We start from the raw sequence: 15178 nt of genomic DNA, 5'->3' as shown, positions 1-15178 counted from the left end.
AATAAAATGTGAGTGCCATGTAAATAGTTGTACAGTATTTAGGGAATAATAACAAGAAAAAAATGTCTATACATGTTAAATACAGAGGCAACAGTGGTAGGCCTAACTACGTAGTACACGTTAGCAACAACATAACTTGCTTCCCCCCTCTCCCTGAATATTTTTTCACAGTTTGAACCCACAGATATGGAACTCACGATACAAAGGGTTGAATGTATATTAACAGCGCCATTTTTAACTGGCTGTTTATTGACTTAAAATTGACTTTTGAAGGCATCGACCATCTCTCTACTTTTATATATTTTGATTATGAACCCTACTACCTTCTATTTAAATCTGTCTTTGTCATCTTAGATTGTGATCTTCTCAAGGAATGGTATTGTATTCCATATGTCTTGCACATAGTATCAATATCTCTGTATCTCATGTACCTTGCACATAGTAGGTGCTCAGTGAATGTTTATTGACTGTGTGTCTGTGCTTAACCCTAAAATGGACAATGTTTGTTAAGAATTTGAATTGGTAAAAAGAAACAAAATAAACAGTCTCTTAAATAAGTTATACTAACTAATTTCTTGGAGATTTTGAATAGGTTATAATTTGAATAAACTGTTAAATTAACTGGATAATACTGCCTTATGTTTTTATCTGAACTTTGTTTTAAAAAAATCAAGTAAGTGATTTATAATTAGTTAAATTTTAGGGACTTCAGCACAGTCCACCATGAGCTAATATTTTACCACATTTTCTTAGCTCTAAAAACATACTAAGAATGAAGATTAAAACTTAAGTCTTTCTGACTACCAAACAAATGATCTTCCTAATTCTATACAATACTGCTTATTAAATTTTAGTTTTAATGCTTGGTCTTCAATGACCAATAAAAATAATAATTTTTTTAATTTTAAAATTTAATCATAATTATTTCACTATTTGAAACAGTATTAAAGCTAATTTAATAACTCTGGTATATTGACAATCTTGTTGAGGGGGTCCATAAAAGGTAGCAAAGTGGGAAGAAATGCTCTGTCTTTACATTATAAAATGTATTTTGATGCTTTTGAGCCTACAGATGATATAGGAGTTACATTAAGATTAATTCAGACTATTGATTGGTAGAATAATTTTTCCCCTCTGATTTACAGGAATATGTTTACCACATGGTGGTCATGTATCCTTGAAAATTGAGCTAAAAATTATCTCTTTACATTATTTTTTTCTGTTATTACAAATAAAACAATAAAATATATCCCTATTTTTTTTTTCCTATTTCACTTCTAATACTTGAGGGCATTCTTTGTTACAAATTAAATTACTGTTTTGTCATAATGGTACATTGTGATTCAGAGTATCTCAAAAACGAGGGTAGTATACCAGGAAACATTGGTCTTTGAAAGCTCTTATCTTTCTCCCTCTCTTTGAGGGTTTTAGATGGTGTGGCAAAATTAAAATGTCCAGTCTGGATCTCTTCAGTCTCGTAAGCGAGGACAGTCAGGCAGGTCAGGGACAGTGAGTACCGGGCGGGAGCTGCATTGTCTGGCCTGGGAACCCCGCAGCTGCTAATCGCGCTGCTCTTACAGTTCATCACTGCCCTGTGGGTTTTGATTGAAGAAAGGTTACAGCGTTTCGTCTGCCACCAGGATATTTTAGTAATGATTAAACACTACGAACCTCCTTTTGTATTGTTTCATGAAAGTCTTTTTCTTATGACTCTAAAGTTCAGGACTGTAATATGCTCTTACTGAATAGAGCATTAAAGAGATCATTTGTGCATAAAATTATAAATTTTTTATGTGCAAATGAATCAAATTTACTATAAGAACTTCTTTTATAAGCAGTCTTTTCACCTTGCAAATATATTTGCTTCACTGTTTTTCCTTTTAATTTGAGCTATCACTAAATTAATGATGTTACATTTTTATTTTCTATTCAAAGACATATCACTTTAATACATTTTTGGATAGGATTATTTTAAAGGCACACTATCTCAGATAACTTAAACTGTGAAATTTTTGCATTCTTATTTTTGAAAGAAGTTTAAGATGGGGACATGAAATAGCCGAACTTGGATAGTGCTAGTTGATTAATGTGCTGCTGTTGTTAGCAGCTCCCTGACGAAAGTCTTTTTTTTTTTTAACCTAAATGGTTCAAAGCACAACTTAACAATGAGAGGTTGTGGATGGACCTAAGTCCATTTATTTTATTCAACTTGATGAATTACCTAAAAGCCTAATAGTTTAAAAGCCAATAATTTAGTCAATTTCATTGTTTTTACTCTTTTATTCTTTGTTTTTACTCTTTTTTTAAAGAGTGTGATCATAGATTACGTTTTAAAATATAGTAAAGGCTCATTAAATCATATTGAAAGTCATGTCTAAATTAATAAAGTGTTCAGATTATAGACTAAATATACAGACTTATAAATTAAGTTAGAAACTGGAAAGCCTTTTTACAATTATAGTAATAATTTACAGATGAACATTGGTATTTATTAGAATCTTCTTTTTATGTCCACTGAATATTTCTCCTGCATGGAATTCACACCATTCTGATTTATTTTAGTTAAAGAAATTCTTTTTTCATGTGTTAAGTCAACCTTAGCTTAGATAATATCTGAATTACATCAATTTTCAAATTTATTAAGTCCTAATTGGAGATTATCTCAATATTTAATAGCCTTCTCAGACACTCTTTATTATTTTATCTTCACATATAAGGATATTTCAGGGTGACATAGTATGGATTACTGTATGTTTACTTTTATACCCTCCTTTGTATATATTTAAGGTTTTGAATTTTGTGTTAACTTTCAAAATACACTAGAAGAAAATAGTGAGCAGTTTCTAGGAAATACATGCTGATTGTAAGACAGTAAATAAATGAAACTCAGTTCCACAATTATTGGAGGAAGGTGTTAAAAACTTATGAAACATCTCACTCACAGAAGAATGTGTACAAATATACATAGTTTAAAGCATAATATAAATACACATAACACTCCTAACCACCACCCTCAGAGTTCAAAAAATAGAAAGTTATTTAGTACTAAAGAAGCTGTTCCTTTTTCCCCCAGACACTTTTTTCTCATTATAGGTTGCCACTGTTTTGACTTTTACAGAAATCATTCCAATGCTTTTTCTTACAGTTTTGAAAACTACTGGTGTATGCTTACACAATATATTGTTTAGTTTTGCAAAACTGAGTAGCAAGCACGAACCCATTGGCATTATAGAATGAAAGCTCCTGAAAGAAGATGAGTGGAGAGCATCTCTGGAACACAACATGGCTTTGGCTCTCTAGACTTTACAAGAGCTCTTTCTGTGGAAGTCAGTGGGCAAAGTCCTGAATGTGTCCTGAGCCAGGTGCATCAATGTCAAGGCAACTAGCAGAGGTGCAGCAGAGACCAGGTAGTAGCTCTGTGGTGCAAAAAGGCCAGAGCTGCTCTGTGATTTCTGCGCCTGGCTCCTGGCTTTCAGAAACAGGTCGAAGCAGGATGATTCTGGGGGGTAATGTGTATCCTCTGCTGATCCAGGCAGCAGAACATAGACCGAGGAAAGAATAAGGGCATTAGCAGCTTACTCCCCATACAGTTAGTCCTCAGATTAAAAGCACGGCACAGTGGCAGAGGGGATCTTGATGTTAGTAGTCTGTCTTTCTCATAGGTCTCACTGCTCCAGTCTGGATCGGTTGCCTCCCACATTTGATGCATAGACATCATTCTGGATTTTTCCTAACTTGCTCCTGGCAGTTCCCTTTCCTTCTCTTATGTACTGGCTCTGATGTTGTGATGTTGTTGCCTTTCTTGGTTTATGCTCTCATTTGGTGGTATATGTGTATATTTTGTCTTTTCTTTATTTAAAAGGTGGCATATATTGTAAATATACCTTTCTGCACTTGGCCTTTTTTCACTTGAGATATTTTAGCAATCTTTCCATCTCAGAAGATAGGAAGCTTCTTTTTTTTTTTTTTAAGCTCCACATGTTCAACCACACTTCCAGTCAAAATAAAAGTGTAGGTAGACACACCTCACCTCCCTGAACTACTATAGCAAAAAATACAGCTACACTACAAAACAAATATCACCCAGAATTGTCAGAAAATCGAACTGTGTGGAAGTCTGACAACCAAGGAATAAAAGAAGCCACGTTCATCTAGACAGGTAGCAGGGGTGGCGATCCACAGAGAGAGACATAGAGTGGCACAGAGAGGCACCAAGAGGAAAGGCAGTCCCACATCCATGTGTGGTGGATAAAAAATGGGAGAGACACCTCGGGAGCAAGGGATCCCAGCCCCAGTCCAGACCACCCAGCGCAGGGTCCCAGTGCCAGGAAGATAAGTCCCCATAACTTCTGGCTGTGAGCAGAAGAAACTGCGTCCTATTAAAGGGCCCAAAACAGACTTAGGACTCATGCAGACCCCCTCTGGGGTTCAGCACCAGGGCAACAGCTGGGAGGGCACCAGTGGCTTAGGGGAAAAAGTGAAGTGGGAGTGACAGCTTCCTCCTGGGCAAAATTCCAGAGGCCAGCAACGACATTGTCTCCTCTGCAAGCCCCCCGGCCCCCGCCCACACACAGAGAAACAGTGGCGCCATGGGTTGCCCCACCCTAGTGATTACCTAAGGCTCTGCCCCATCTACCTAATATTAGAAACAAACACAGGGAGGCTGCCAAAACGAGGAGAAAACGAAATATGGCCCAAATGAAAGAACAGAACAAAACTCCAGAAAAAGAACAAAATGAAATAAAGAAAGGCAAACTATCAGATGCACAGCTCAAAACACTGGTTATCAGGATGCTCCAGGAACTCATTGGATACTTCAATGCTATAAAAAAGACCCAGGCAGAAATGAAGTTTCCAGTAAGTGAGATAAAGAAAAATCCTCAGGGAAACTAACAGTGGAGAGGATGATGCTGGGAATCAAATTAATGATTTGGAACACAAGGAAGGAAAAAGCATTCAATCAAAACAGCAGGAAGAAAAAAGGAATTTAAAAAAAAATGAGGATAAGCTTAGGAAGCTCTGAGACATCTTTAAACGTGCCAACATCCAAATCACAGGAGTACCAGGAGAAGAGGAAGAACAAGATTGAAAACTTATTTGAAAAAATAATGAAAGAAAATTTCCCTAATTTTGTGAAGGAAATAGACATACAAGTCCAGGAAGCACAGAGAGTCCCAAATAAGATGGACCCAAAGAGGAGCACACCAAGACACATTCATAATTACAATGCCAAAGGTTAAAAATAGAGAGAGAATCTTAAAAGCAGCAAGAAAAAAGCAGACAACTACCTACAAAAGTGTTCCCATAAGAACTGTCAGCTGATTTCTGAAAAGAAACTTTGCAGGCTTGAAGGGATTGGGAAGAAATAATTCAAATTGATGAAAAGCAAGGACATACAACCAAGATTACTCTATCTAGCAAAGCTATCATTTAGAATTGAAGGGCAGATAAAGCGCTTCTCAGACAAGGTAAAACTAAAGGAGTTCATCATCACCAAGCCATTATTATATGAAATGCTAAAGGGAATTGTATAAGAAAAAGAAAAAAGTTAAAACACACATTAAAATGGCAATAAATTCACAACTGTCAATAATTGAATCCAAATAACAAATTAAGCAAACAAGCAGAACAGGAGCAGAATCATAGATATGGAGACCATTTGGAGGGTTATCAATTGGAAAGGGTAGGGAGAGAATGGGAGGAAAGATGCAGAGACTAAGAAGCACAGATTGGTAGGAACAGAATAGACCAGGGGGATGTTAAGAAGAGTATAGGAAATGGAGTAGACAAAGAACTTACATGCAAGACCCATGGACATGAACTAAGGGGCGGTATTGGAGGAGCGATGGGGGTACTAGGCAGATGAGGGCAAAGGGGAAGAAATTGGGACAACTGTAATAGCTTAATCAATAAAATATACTTAAAACATATGTTTAATCAATTTTTTCTTAACACAAGTATGTTTTTTCCAGTGTTTTTGCTTTTATGAACAATGCTATGGTGAATAATGTATTTATATTATTCTGCATATATGTAGGTCCATCTGTGTAAGTACAAAAATGAGGTTGCTGGATCAAATTGTCCTTCATAGGCATAGTTTTCACTTTTGTCAGCAGCATACCATATAAGGGAGTCTGTTTTCCTATAGACTCACCAAAAGGCTGTTTTGTCAAACTTTAATTTTTGCCAATCTGTTAGGTAGAAAATGATATCTCAGGGTAATTTTAGTGTACATTTCTCTCTTTTAAATGAAGCTCATTATCTTTTCATCTGTTCCTATTTTCTTGCCTATTTTTCTACTGGATTTTGTGTCTTTGCTGACTTCTAAAACTTTTTTGTGCTATGAGAGAATATGTTTCCAAGGTTGTCATTTGTATTTTGATTTTACTTATGTGGAAGCAGTTTTTTTAATAAAGGTTAAAAATTTTTGTTTTTGAATTTAACAATTTTTTTTGGCTTTTGGATACTGAGAGTGATAGTTTAAAAAGGCAAAATGGCCTTCCTACTCCAAGGTTATAAAAGAATTTCCCATGTTTTCCTTTAGTACTTTTATTATTGATTTTTAGATTTAACTCTTGATCGATTGGAATATATCTCATTTCCTTTTTTTTCCATTTGACTGCCCTACAGTCATCCAAACTGTGTAGTATGTGCTTTTCCCACTAAATTAATAACATTTTAATTATACTAATTCTCATATGTATTTGGATTTATTTCTCAACTCCCCATTCATTCTATTTACCTATCTATTTTGGGGTGTGGGGTTTGAAATGTTTATAATATTAGGAGCTATCCAAGAATATAGTGTGTATTTCTATTTGATCAAGTTTTCTTTTGTATTCTTCCAGTGTTTTAAAGTTTTCTTCACTTAATGTTACAGATTTCTTCAGTTTATTCCTAGTTAATCTTTTTAGCTGCTATTATAAACAGGGTATTTTCTTCCACATCTTTAGGTTTTTGTTTGTGTGTGATGGCTATTGACTTTATTATATTTTTATCTTTGTAATATTGCTGAGATTTATTTTTCTATCAAATGTGATGACTAGAACTTTAATACATTGATAACTAATAGTCATGAATAGGGAATATAAAGGTTTTGAATTTTTTCTCCTACATTTATTAATATGATGGCTTATATTACCATAATGACATACATTACTAGAACAAAATCCTCTTGGTCAGACTGTCCTGTAGGATTCCAGGCATTCCTTTGGGAAATTGTTTGAGCCAGCCCCTTTTTGCAAGGCGCTATTTAACAATGCTCTCTTCACCCTCCACCCCCAATGAAACCTGGAAGATTTTCTATCTTTTCTGGGATTAATTTCCTAACAAAATTATCTAGTTTTTTATTTAAATTTTCAAATGTAATTGCATGAAAGTTGAGCAAAGTGGTCTCTCATGATTACTTCAAATGTCTTTAATTTTGTTGGTGTTTCCCTTTCTTTTAGGGGTGATGTTAGACGTTTTATGCTTACCTTGTTACGACTAGCTAGAGGGTTTATTTTTCCCCCAGTCACACGATCAGCTTACTTTCACTAACTCCCTTGTACTTTTGATCAGTGTTGACATTTTTTCCTAAACTTTTAAGTAGGCTGCCTAATTTATTTGTTTGTATTCTTTTCAATTGACTTAAATATTTAAATCTGTGACTTTTCTTCTGAACGGTGGAAAGTATCACAGATTCTGATATGTACTGTTTTCATTATTCTCTAGGAAGTCTGCAGCTTGAGTTTAATTTCTCTTTGACAATGATTTTTTAACAAAATTATATATTACTTTTACACCAGGAAGTCCAGATTAAACATTGGTTTCACATATGAAAATATGTGATCAAGACTTTACTTAAAAAAATATTTTGTAGGATAGTTAACAAAGGTTCCTTTCATTCCACTGTTAAAATGGGAATTAGAGATGATTAAATTTATCCATTAATTAGGGGCATAATTAGTATGAAAGATGATTAGCTTTGATAAGTTTTTATTTTTGGAATATGTAGTTTTAATTTATTCTAAAAAGTTTCTGTGAGATTGGATCTTTCCTAAAACATACCCAAGGTATGTGAAAACAAACCTTGTCATTTACTAGCAGCTGCTAAAGACTTAGTACATCATCATTATTGACAGCTTAATTCAAATATTTGGGTATTCTTGCTGTGGACATTAATTGATATTCTGGACTTTAGTTATATATTTATGTAAATAAAACACTATTTGGAAGTCAGAGTGACCAGTTTAAGGGCTTCTTATATATTAGGGTTTTCTTCATAGACAAGAAATTTCATATGGTCTATGTGACTTTTTATCCTGATTAAGGAATACATCATTCTCGGGTCAGAGCGGAGGAAGCACGCAAGGGTGGTGAGTGGGGAGAGGGAGACAAATGGAGAAAGAAGGGGAGAGAAAGGAAAAGAGAGAGAAGTTACTTTAATCATATAAGAATAGTGAGGCTAGGCTGCATGCCAAAACACAGGAACTTTGACTCTAATTTCAAATTCTCTCTCAAATAAGAAAATTGTTCATTTATGGAATTTAAGAACTGGAAGGAAGCACATATTTCATTTTTAAAACATTCAGTCAATTTATTTTACTGACTAGGGAACTGAGATCCAGTGTACCTGACTGTCTGAAAGTTCTTCTATTATTAAGAGGAGGAGGCTGGAGTTAACTATTACTAAACCAGATTCTATTCAGAGGAACATGAAATACTGCTTTGAAAGAATAGATTCTTAGTAAGTTCTTACTAACTTTGTTTTATAGAGAATACAAGCTGGCATTCTGAAAGCATTTAATAACCCAACAACTAAAACTGCTGATGATGAAACTAGAAAAAAAGTCAAAGGTATGTTGACTTTCTCACTGTTAAAATTTTCTTCTATAAGAAAATACTGGAAGGCTCTTCTCAGGGGAAAAAGAACTGAGGATTATGTGAATGAATGCCCTAAAGTAGTTGCCTTAAAATCAAGGTATACTTACTCCAGTGGCCGCAAGATAGTCTAGTGGGTCATGGAAATAAAATGTTGGAACTTGCCCATGTGAATTTAAAAAAATAAAACTAATATCAAATATACAAATTGACACTGTTGCTCTTATAGGAGGTATCCTAAGGGAAACTTGAAAGGTTGTTAAAAGTAGCATCCTTACTTGGGAGTTCGCTTTTAACATATTGTATCATTTTGCAATTGAAGTGTGCTTGGTTGAGTGGATTTATGGATATAATCTAGTTGTAACTGGACAAAATGCTTAAGCGCTCCAAAGATTCCTGCAGGGAAATCATTTATTGAAGAGAGTACTAATAGGTCAAGCATACATGTCTATTTTACTCCTAGTGTTAACTCTTCATCAGCCAAAATCTGAGGCAAAAACAGTGACTATCTAATCAAAGCTGATCTACTTAAAATATTTAAGTGTGGGTTTATATTTCATTGTAATTAATGACTTACCATGTCCTAAATGTATATTCTGCCTTGAGATGTTAACTAATGGTGGTATAAAGTCATTTTGGGGAGACACTCAAAAATATTATTTGTATTTTATGCTCTTTTCTAACTTCTATTTTGTTGCAGCATTATATGTGCACCCTATATGTCTATAATTTAGAAACAAATATACTTTATGATTATATATGCTGAAACGTATGCAGTTATGGGTTCAAGATTTCTAAAAATGTAGATTTTCAAGCATGCTCTTTTGTTTTGAGATACTGCCATCTAGTGCATACTTAGAATAACTGTCCAGTTTTTCTTTTCATTTCTTTCCAGTTTTGAAATCTTTTCTATGGTTAATACCCTTGTACAATTTTTTTTAATGAGACATCTTAGTTTACCATAATTTCTCATAATTATAATTAATAAATGTATATTGATATATCCAGATATATCTGTCATTCAGTGCTTCAAATGTTTTTAAAAGGTATTTTTAAAATACAATGTTTTAGAAGAGGCCCCAAAAAGATAGCAATTTGAAACAGGAGTGGATAGATTTTTAATATATTTTTCCCCACTGTTTTCCTGTGGAAAATGTCAAACTTCTATTAAAGTGGAGAGAATAGTATATGAAGCCCCATGTATCCATGTACCCATCACCTCACTTAACTACATTCAGTTCATGGGGTGTTAGGTTTCATCTATTTTTTTTCCCCAATCCCGAATCATAGGCATAACTTCCCTTGATATACAAATATTTTTCAAACAAAATAATTTTGACACATTTAATATAACTAAGAAGTGATGGATAAAACACTTTCAATATAACTAAGCAGAACTATGGAGTGCCTTTCTACCTTGTCTAGACTCATACAATCAGAATTGTGTATTAAATCTCCTCCTAGCCTGTCGTATGGAAACACAGACTGTCAATGAGATATTAAGTGCCATGTTATTTCTTTACACTATACTGTGTCCACTTGTCTCTACTATTCTGCCATTTCCATAGTTATAGTCCTGGCACCTGTAGTCCTAAAAGCTCACCCCTTTCCCATCCCTCCACCTCTGTGTTAGCACAGAGGTTTTAAAGGGTTTAACGGGAGCAGTTGAGATGCAGTATGAATCACCATTATTGCTCTATTTATTTTACCTTTTAAGAGCAGTTTGTTGTTTCTTGAAGACTTCTGTAGTTGATAGTCACATTTTCTGTATAGAATTGTAAAGGAGAGAGACATAATATCATGTGGTTAAATACATTATTTAATGTGGCACTGGACATCTGCCTTGGATTTCTTTTGTATCAACAGAAAAAAAACATGTTACATCAAGGTTGATGGTTGACATGTATTTTTTGCATTAAAAAGTATTATTTTTACAGCATATGGAAGAGAAGGTGTGAAAATGAACTTCATAGATCAGATCTTTATTGGTGAATTAACTAGCACAGTCATGTGTGAAGAATGTGCAAAGGTAGGTATTTTGATGTTCACTTCAACATGGAATAGCTTACAGTCACATTGTTTAGATTATTTTCTTTCACATAATTATCAGTAGTCATTTATTTTTATTTGTGACACGTGACTACATAATAGTTTTTGAAAATCTTCTTAAAATATGTCCTTTAGCCCTAGAAAGTAAACATAATTCGTCATTTTTTAAAATAAATGTGTTATTTTGTTTTTGTTCCTGAGAAACCTGTGAAGTTCCCTTAGCTTATTTTAATATTCTCAAATGTGTTGACTACTTGTTTGGATTGAAATAACAGAAAGGTCTGTGATGAGAATAACTATGTTATATAACTACAGGGTGAGGCAAAAGTAGGTTTACAGTTGTTCATGTGGAAAATAATACAATAATTAATAATACAAGAATAAGCTCTTTGGAGTACTCACAACAGTAAACCTACTTTTTGTCCCACCCTGTGTGCATTGCCCTAAAATGCAATTCCCATAGAAATAATTTAATGTAGTAACGTAACCCAGGGTAATCTAACTTGTTGGGGTTTTTTTTAGTCAACTTGACTCATCTTTGAATTTAGTGTTCATTTTATGTAGTGGAAGGCCATCTGTCCTTTAACAACAATTTAAAGATGTATAAATCTTTATAGGTTTTCTGTCACTTGATAAGGAATATTTCTGAAAGTGTAAGACCTAGAGTATCATGGGTTTACACTTTTGTCAGATTTTATTATAAGAGAGAGTCTTTATGTACATTCTCCTGTTCCAGATCATGGAGTGCCTTTCTATCTTCTCTAGTCTCATACAATCAGAGTTGTATGCTATATCTCCTCCTAGCCTGTCATATGGAAGCATAGACTGTCAATGAGATAGTTCTTAAATTTCTAGTATATTGAATGTAGAAGTTCATTTCCCTCTCACAAGGTAGAGATTATCTTTTAAAACAAAATTATCCTACAGAATCTACAAAACACAGTCAAACTTTCTGGCTATTTTCATACTTTATTTATGTTATGGCATTAATTTTACCACAAATGTATTTATATCTTTAATCATTATTATTAAATATAGTTTATTTTTGAAGTTACTTTAAATATTATTGATATTGTGATATTGACATTATAAAATTCAACAGGGTTGCATTTACTGACATTTTGATGTATCTTGTTTTGATTATGTATGTGCTGCTATACCCAATTAAATTGCTGTTGGTTCCAGGAAAGTTTTTTAACTTAAAATTTTAAGTGGTCTGGGAAGTCTGGTATTTGTTTAAACCTTTATAAAACTACATTGTCTATATTAGAATTCTACCTGAAGTTCTCAATATGTTTTCTTTTTCAGATCTCCACGGTGAAAGATCCTTTTATTGATATTTCACTTCCTATAATAGAAGAAAGGGTAAGGAGAAAAAAAATAAGTCTTTTATGAAGGGCATTTATTTATTCATATATTTAGGCACTTGTTGAGTATATTATCAGATATCTGAGTCATTTTCTATATACAATAGTTGAGTTTGTGCAGTGTAATATTGGGGTTTGTGTATATATGCATAAAGTATGATATAGTTATTATTAGCGAGGAATTTAAATCCCTATGCTTTTTATGCTTCAGAATTAATATTAGGAAAATTATATATCAAATGAGAAATTTTAAAAAGTAAGTTATATCCAGAATTTATTTCTTAAAGAAGTTTTGTGTTATGTACATGGCTTCAAAACCTGTGCTTTTGGGAAGAATTAGTAAATACAGAAGTGGACAGGTGACAGGTAATGGGCAGTACCGTGGCCCTGCTACTGCAGAAAATATCAACACAGCGCGGCCAGGAGGCATTCTTCCTCTAAAGATAATGGAAGATTGTATGTGTTTGTGAGACACCTGCTTTTTAAAACTTTTTATTATGAAAAATTTCAAAAATATACCACTCCCATGTACCCGTTTATCAGCTTCATAGTTCTCAGCTCATGACTAATCCCGTTTTAACCTGTATCTCACATTCTCTGTGTCCCCACCCCAGATTATTTTGGAATAAATCCCAAGTATATCATATACTTTGATGTGTATCTCTAAAATATGGTTTATTTTTGTAAAGTAATTCTCACCCAAGGACATATTTTATTGTGTTTTTTTAGAGAGAGGAAGGGGGCGGGGGGAAAGGGAGAAAGACAGAGAGAGAAACATGGATGTGAGAAAGGTACATCCATTGGTTGCCTCCTGTATGCACCCGACTGGGGATTGAACCTGCAACCTTTTGGTGTACAGGATGATGCTCCAACCATCTGAACCACCTGGCCAGGGTAAAAAGATAAATTCTCTTTTAAAATACATAACCACAGTACCATTATCATACCTAAAAATATTAGTAACTTTGTAATTGTTCCAATATTCAGTCATTATTTAAATTTCTGCAGCTGTCTCATAAATACTTTTTTTTGCTTTTGCTTTTAAAAGTGTATTTGAATTCATTATCTAAAAAAGAGCTATAGAGTGCAGTTGATTGCCATGTCTCTTAAATCTCTTTGAATCCCTCCCCCCGCCCAGCCTTTTTTTTCCTTTGCAATTTATTTGTTGAAGAAATCAGGTCTTTTTTTTCAAAGCAGTTTCTCACATTCTCACTTCAGTAGTAATTCATTTTGCTATTGCATTCACATGTTTACATGTCGCCTTTGTCTCCTTTATTTTCTCTCGAAGGCAGTCAGATATAGAGGCCTAATTGGGTTTAGGTTTAATTGTTTAATTTTTGGCAATAAAATGTGTAAGTGGTGGTGTATACTTCTGTCAAGGAGGTGCACATCATGTTTAGTGTCTCTTTCTGTGATGTTACCATTCATTGATGTCTGTTGTATATACTCATTATTTCACTAGGGACATACCTGGTTGTTGAATTATCCCATATATATTTAAAGAAATAAATCTGAATTTTCACTTTAGTAAAAAACCTTTTTTACATAATATTTTTGGTACGTACTTGGCAAATTGATATACTATCAGATCTACTTGACTATGTAGAAGGCTTGTTAAGTGGCAGGACTACGGAGATTGTGCAGAGGCCTGCGCTTGAAACGCCTCCCTCACAGCCTGTGCCACAGAAGCCCTGTTCTCTTCTCTGCGAACGGGTAACAGCTGCTGTTGGTTTCTCAGCTTCTTGTGTAAAGGTTTATTTTTGAGTTAATTATTTGTTAGTATATCTTCTACTGGTTGTAATTTATACAGATTTAGGAAATGGATTTTAGAAGTACTGGAAATAGTATTTATTTAACAATTATAGAATATTTAAGTACGACTTACTGTCATTTATATTCAGTAAGGCCACAAGATTCTTTTCTCTAAAAGCGCTATTAATTTACAGCATCAGCTAATTCATGGCAGAAAACGTACAAGGAAATTGTCATCTGGAGAAGATAAAACTATTGTCATATACCGGAAGAATGGAAACACTGAAGTGAATGGGGATTCTTCAGCGTTTGTGAGCATCATGAACAGTGGATCATCTCTGACTGAAAACCCTACCGATGGCAGTGCAAAAGAAGCCAGCCACTCTGACGGCAGTGTTGATGCCGACAGTGAGGCTTCAGAGTCGGAAGGGGCTTCTCAGCAGGCTGCTTTGCCAAGATCCAGTAGTGGATGCTGTGTGCATACAAATGGACATCACCATCCCTCAGCCAGTGAACCACCCGCCAAGGAGACAGACAGTGGTGATGAGGGAGCGGCCGAAGCTCTTTCTGAACTTCGTTTAAGCAGCACTGTCACTGGAGATAGAGATTTTGATAAGGAAAATCAGCCACTAAATCTTGCACATAATTTCTATTTTTCAGGGGCAAAGCATATGATGTCTCACAGTCCCCAAAATGCTTTTCAAACCCTTTCTCAGAGCTATGTAACTACTTCTAAAGAATGTTCAGTTCAGTCTTGTCTCTACCAGTTTACATCTATGGAATTGTTAATGGGGAATAACAAGCTTCTGTGTGAGAACTGTACTGAAAAGAAACAGAAGTACCAAAGGGAAACCAGTTCTGCAGGTAAATATTTAGGGGTTTTGTTTCGTTTTTTGTATTCATAGATTATCTGATAGTGGCTAGTTGTCATTAGATCCCAAAGAGGAAGCTAACTTTGTCTTCAAACTTGAGCTGCTTGGAGGCGGGGATTGCCTTCTTTATATACATATTTGTAACTCACCACTGAAGACACTGACTGGGCAAGACAAATATTCAATAGATTTTTGTTGAAATTAATTGAAGAACAGGAAGTATCCATCTCTGCCCCGAAGAGGCAAATCCGCATAATTTTATCTCAGTGAACTAGC

The 15178-nt window shown here is 34.5% G+C and overlaps 1 protein-coding gene across 1 annotated transcript in view; it reads left to right on the top strand.

Moving 5' to 3' along the window:
- USP45 (ubiquitin specific peptidase 45) overlaps window positions 1–15178 on the top strand; it is a 62765-nt gene that overhangs the window by 34622 nt on the left and 12965 nt on the right. Inside the window, exons 10-13 of the mRNA XM_054569755.1 lie at window positions 8757–8838; window positions 10800–10891; window positions 12220–12276; window positions 14225–14894. Coding sequence (XP_054425730.1) covers window positions 8757–8838; window positions 10800–10891; window positions 12220–12276; window positions 14225–14894 — 901 coding nt within the window. The remainder of the gene's footprint in view (window positions 1–8756; window positions 8839–10799; window positions 10892–12219; window positions 12277–14224; window positions 14895–15178) is intronic.

This window comes from Pteronotus mesoamericanus, unplaced genomic scaffold, assembly GCF_021234165.1.
Source record: "Pteronotus mesoamericanus isolate MK-2021 breed Mesoamerican mustached bat unplaced genomic scaffold, CSHL_Meso_final contig_20, whole genome shotgun sequence".
In the NCBI taxonomy this organism is placed as follows: domain Eukaryota; kingdom Metazoa; phylum Chordata; class Mammalia; order Chiroptera; family Mormoopidae; genus Pteronotus; species Pteronotus mesoamericanus.
The sequence above is the reverse complement of the archived record's forward strand: the minus strand, read 5'-3'. Positions and strand labels throughout refer to the sequence as shown.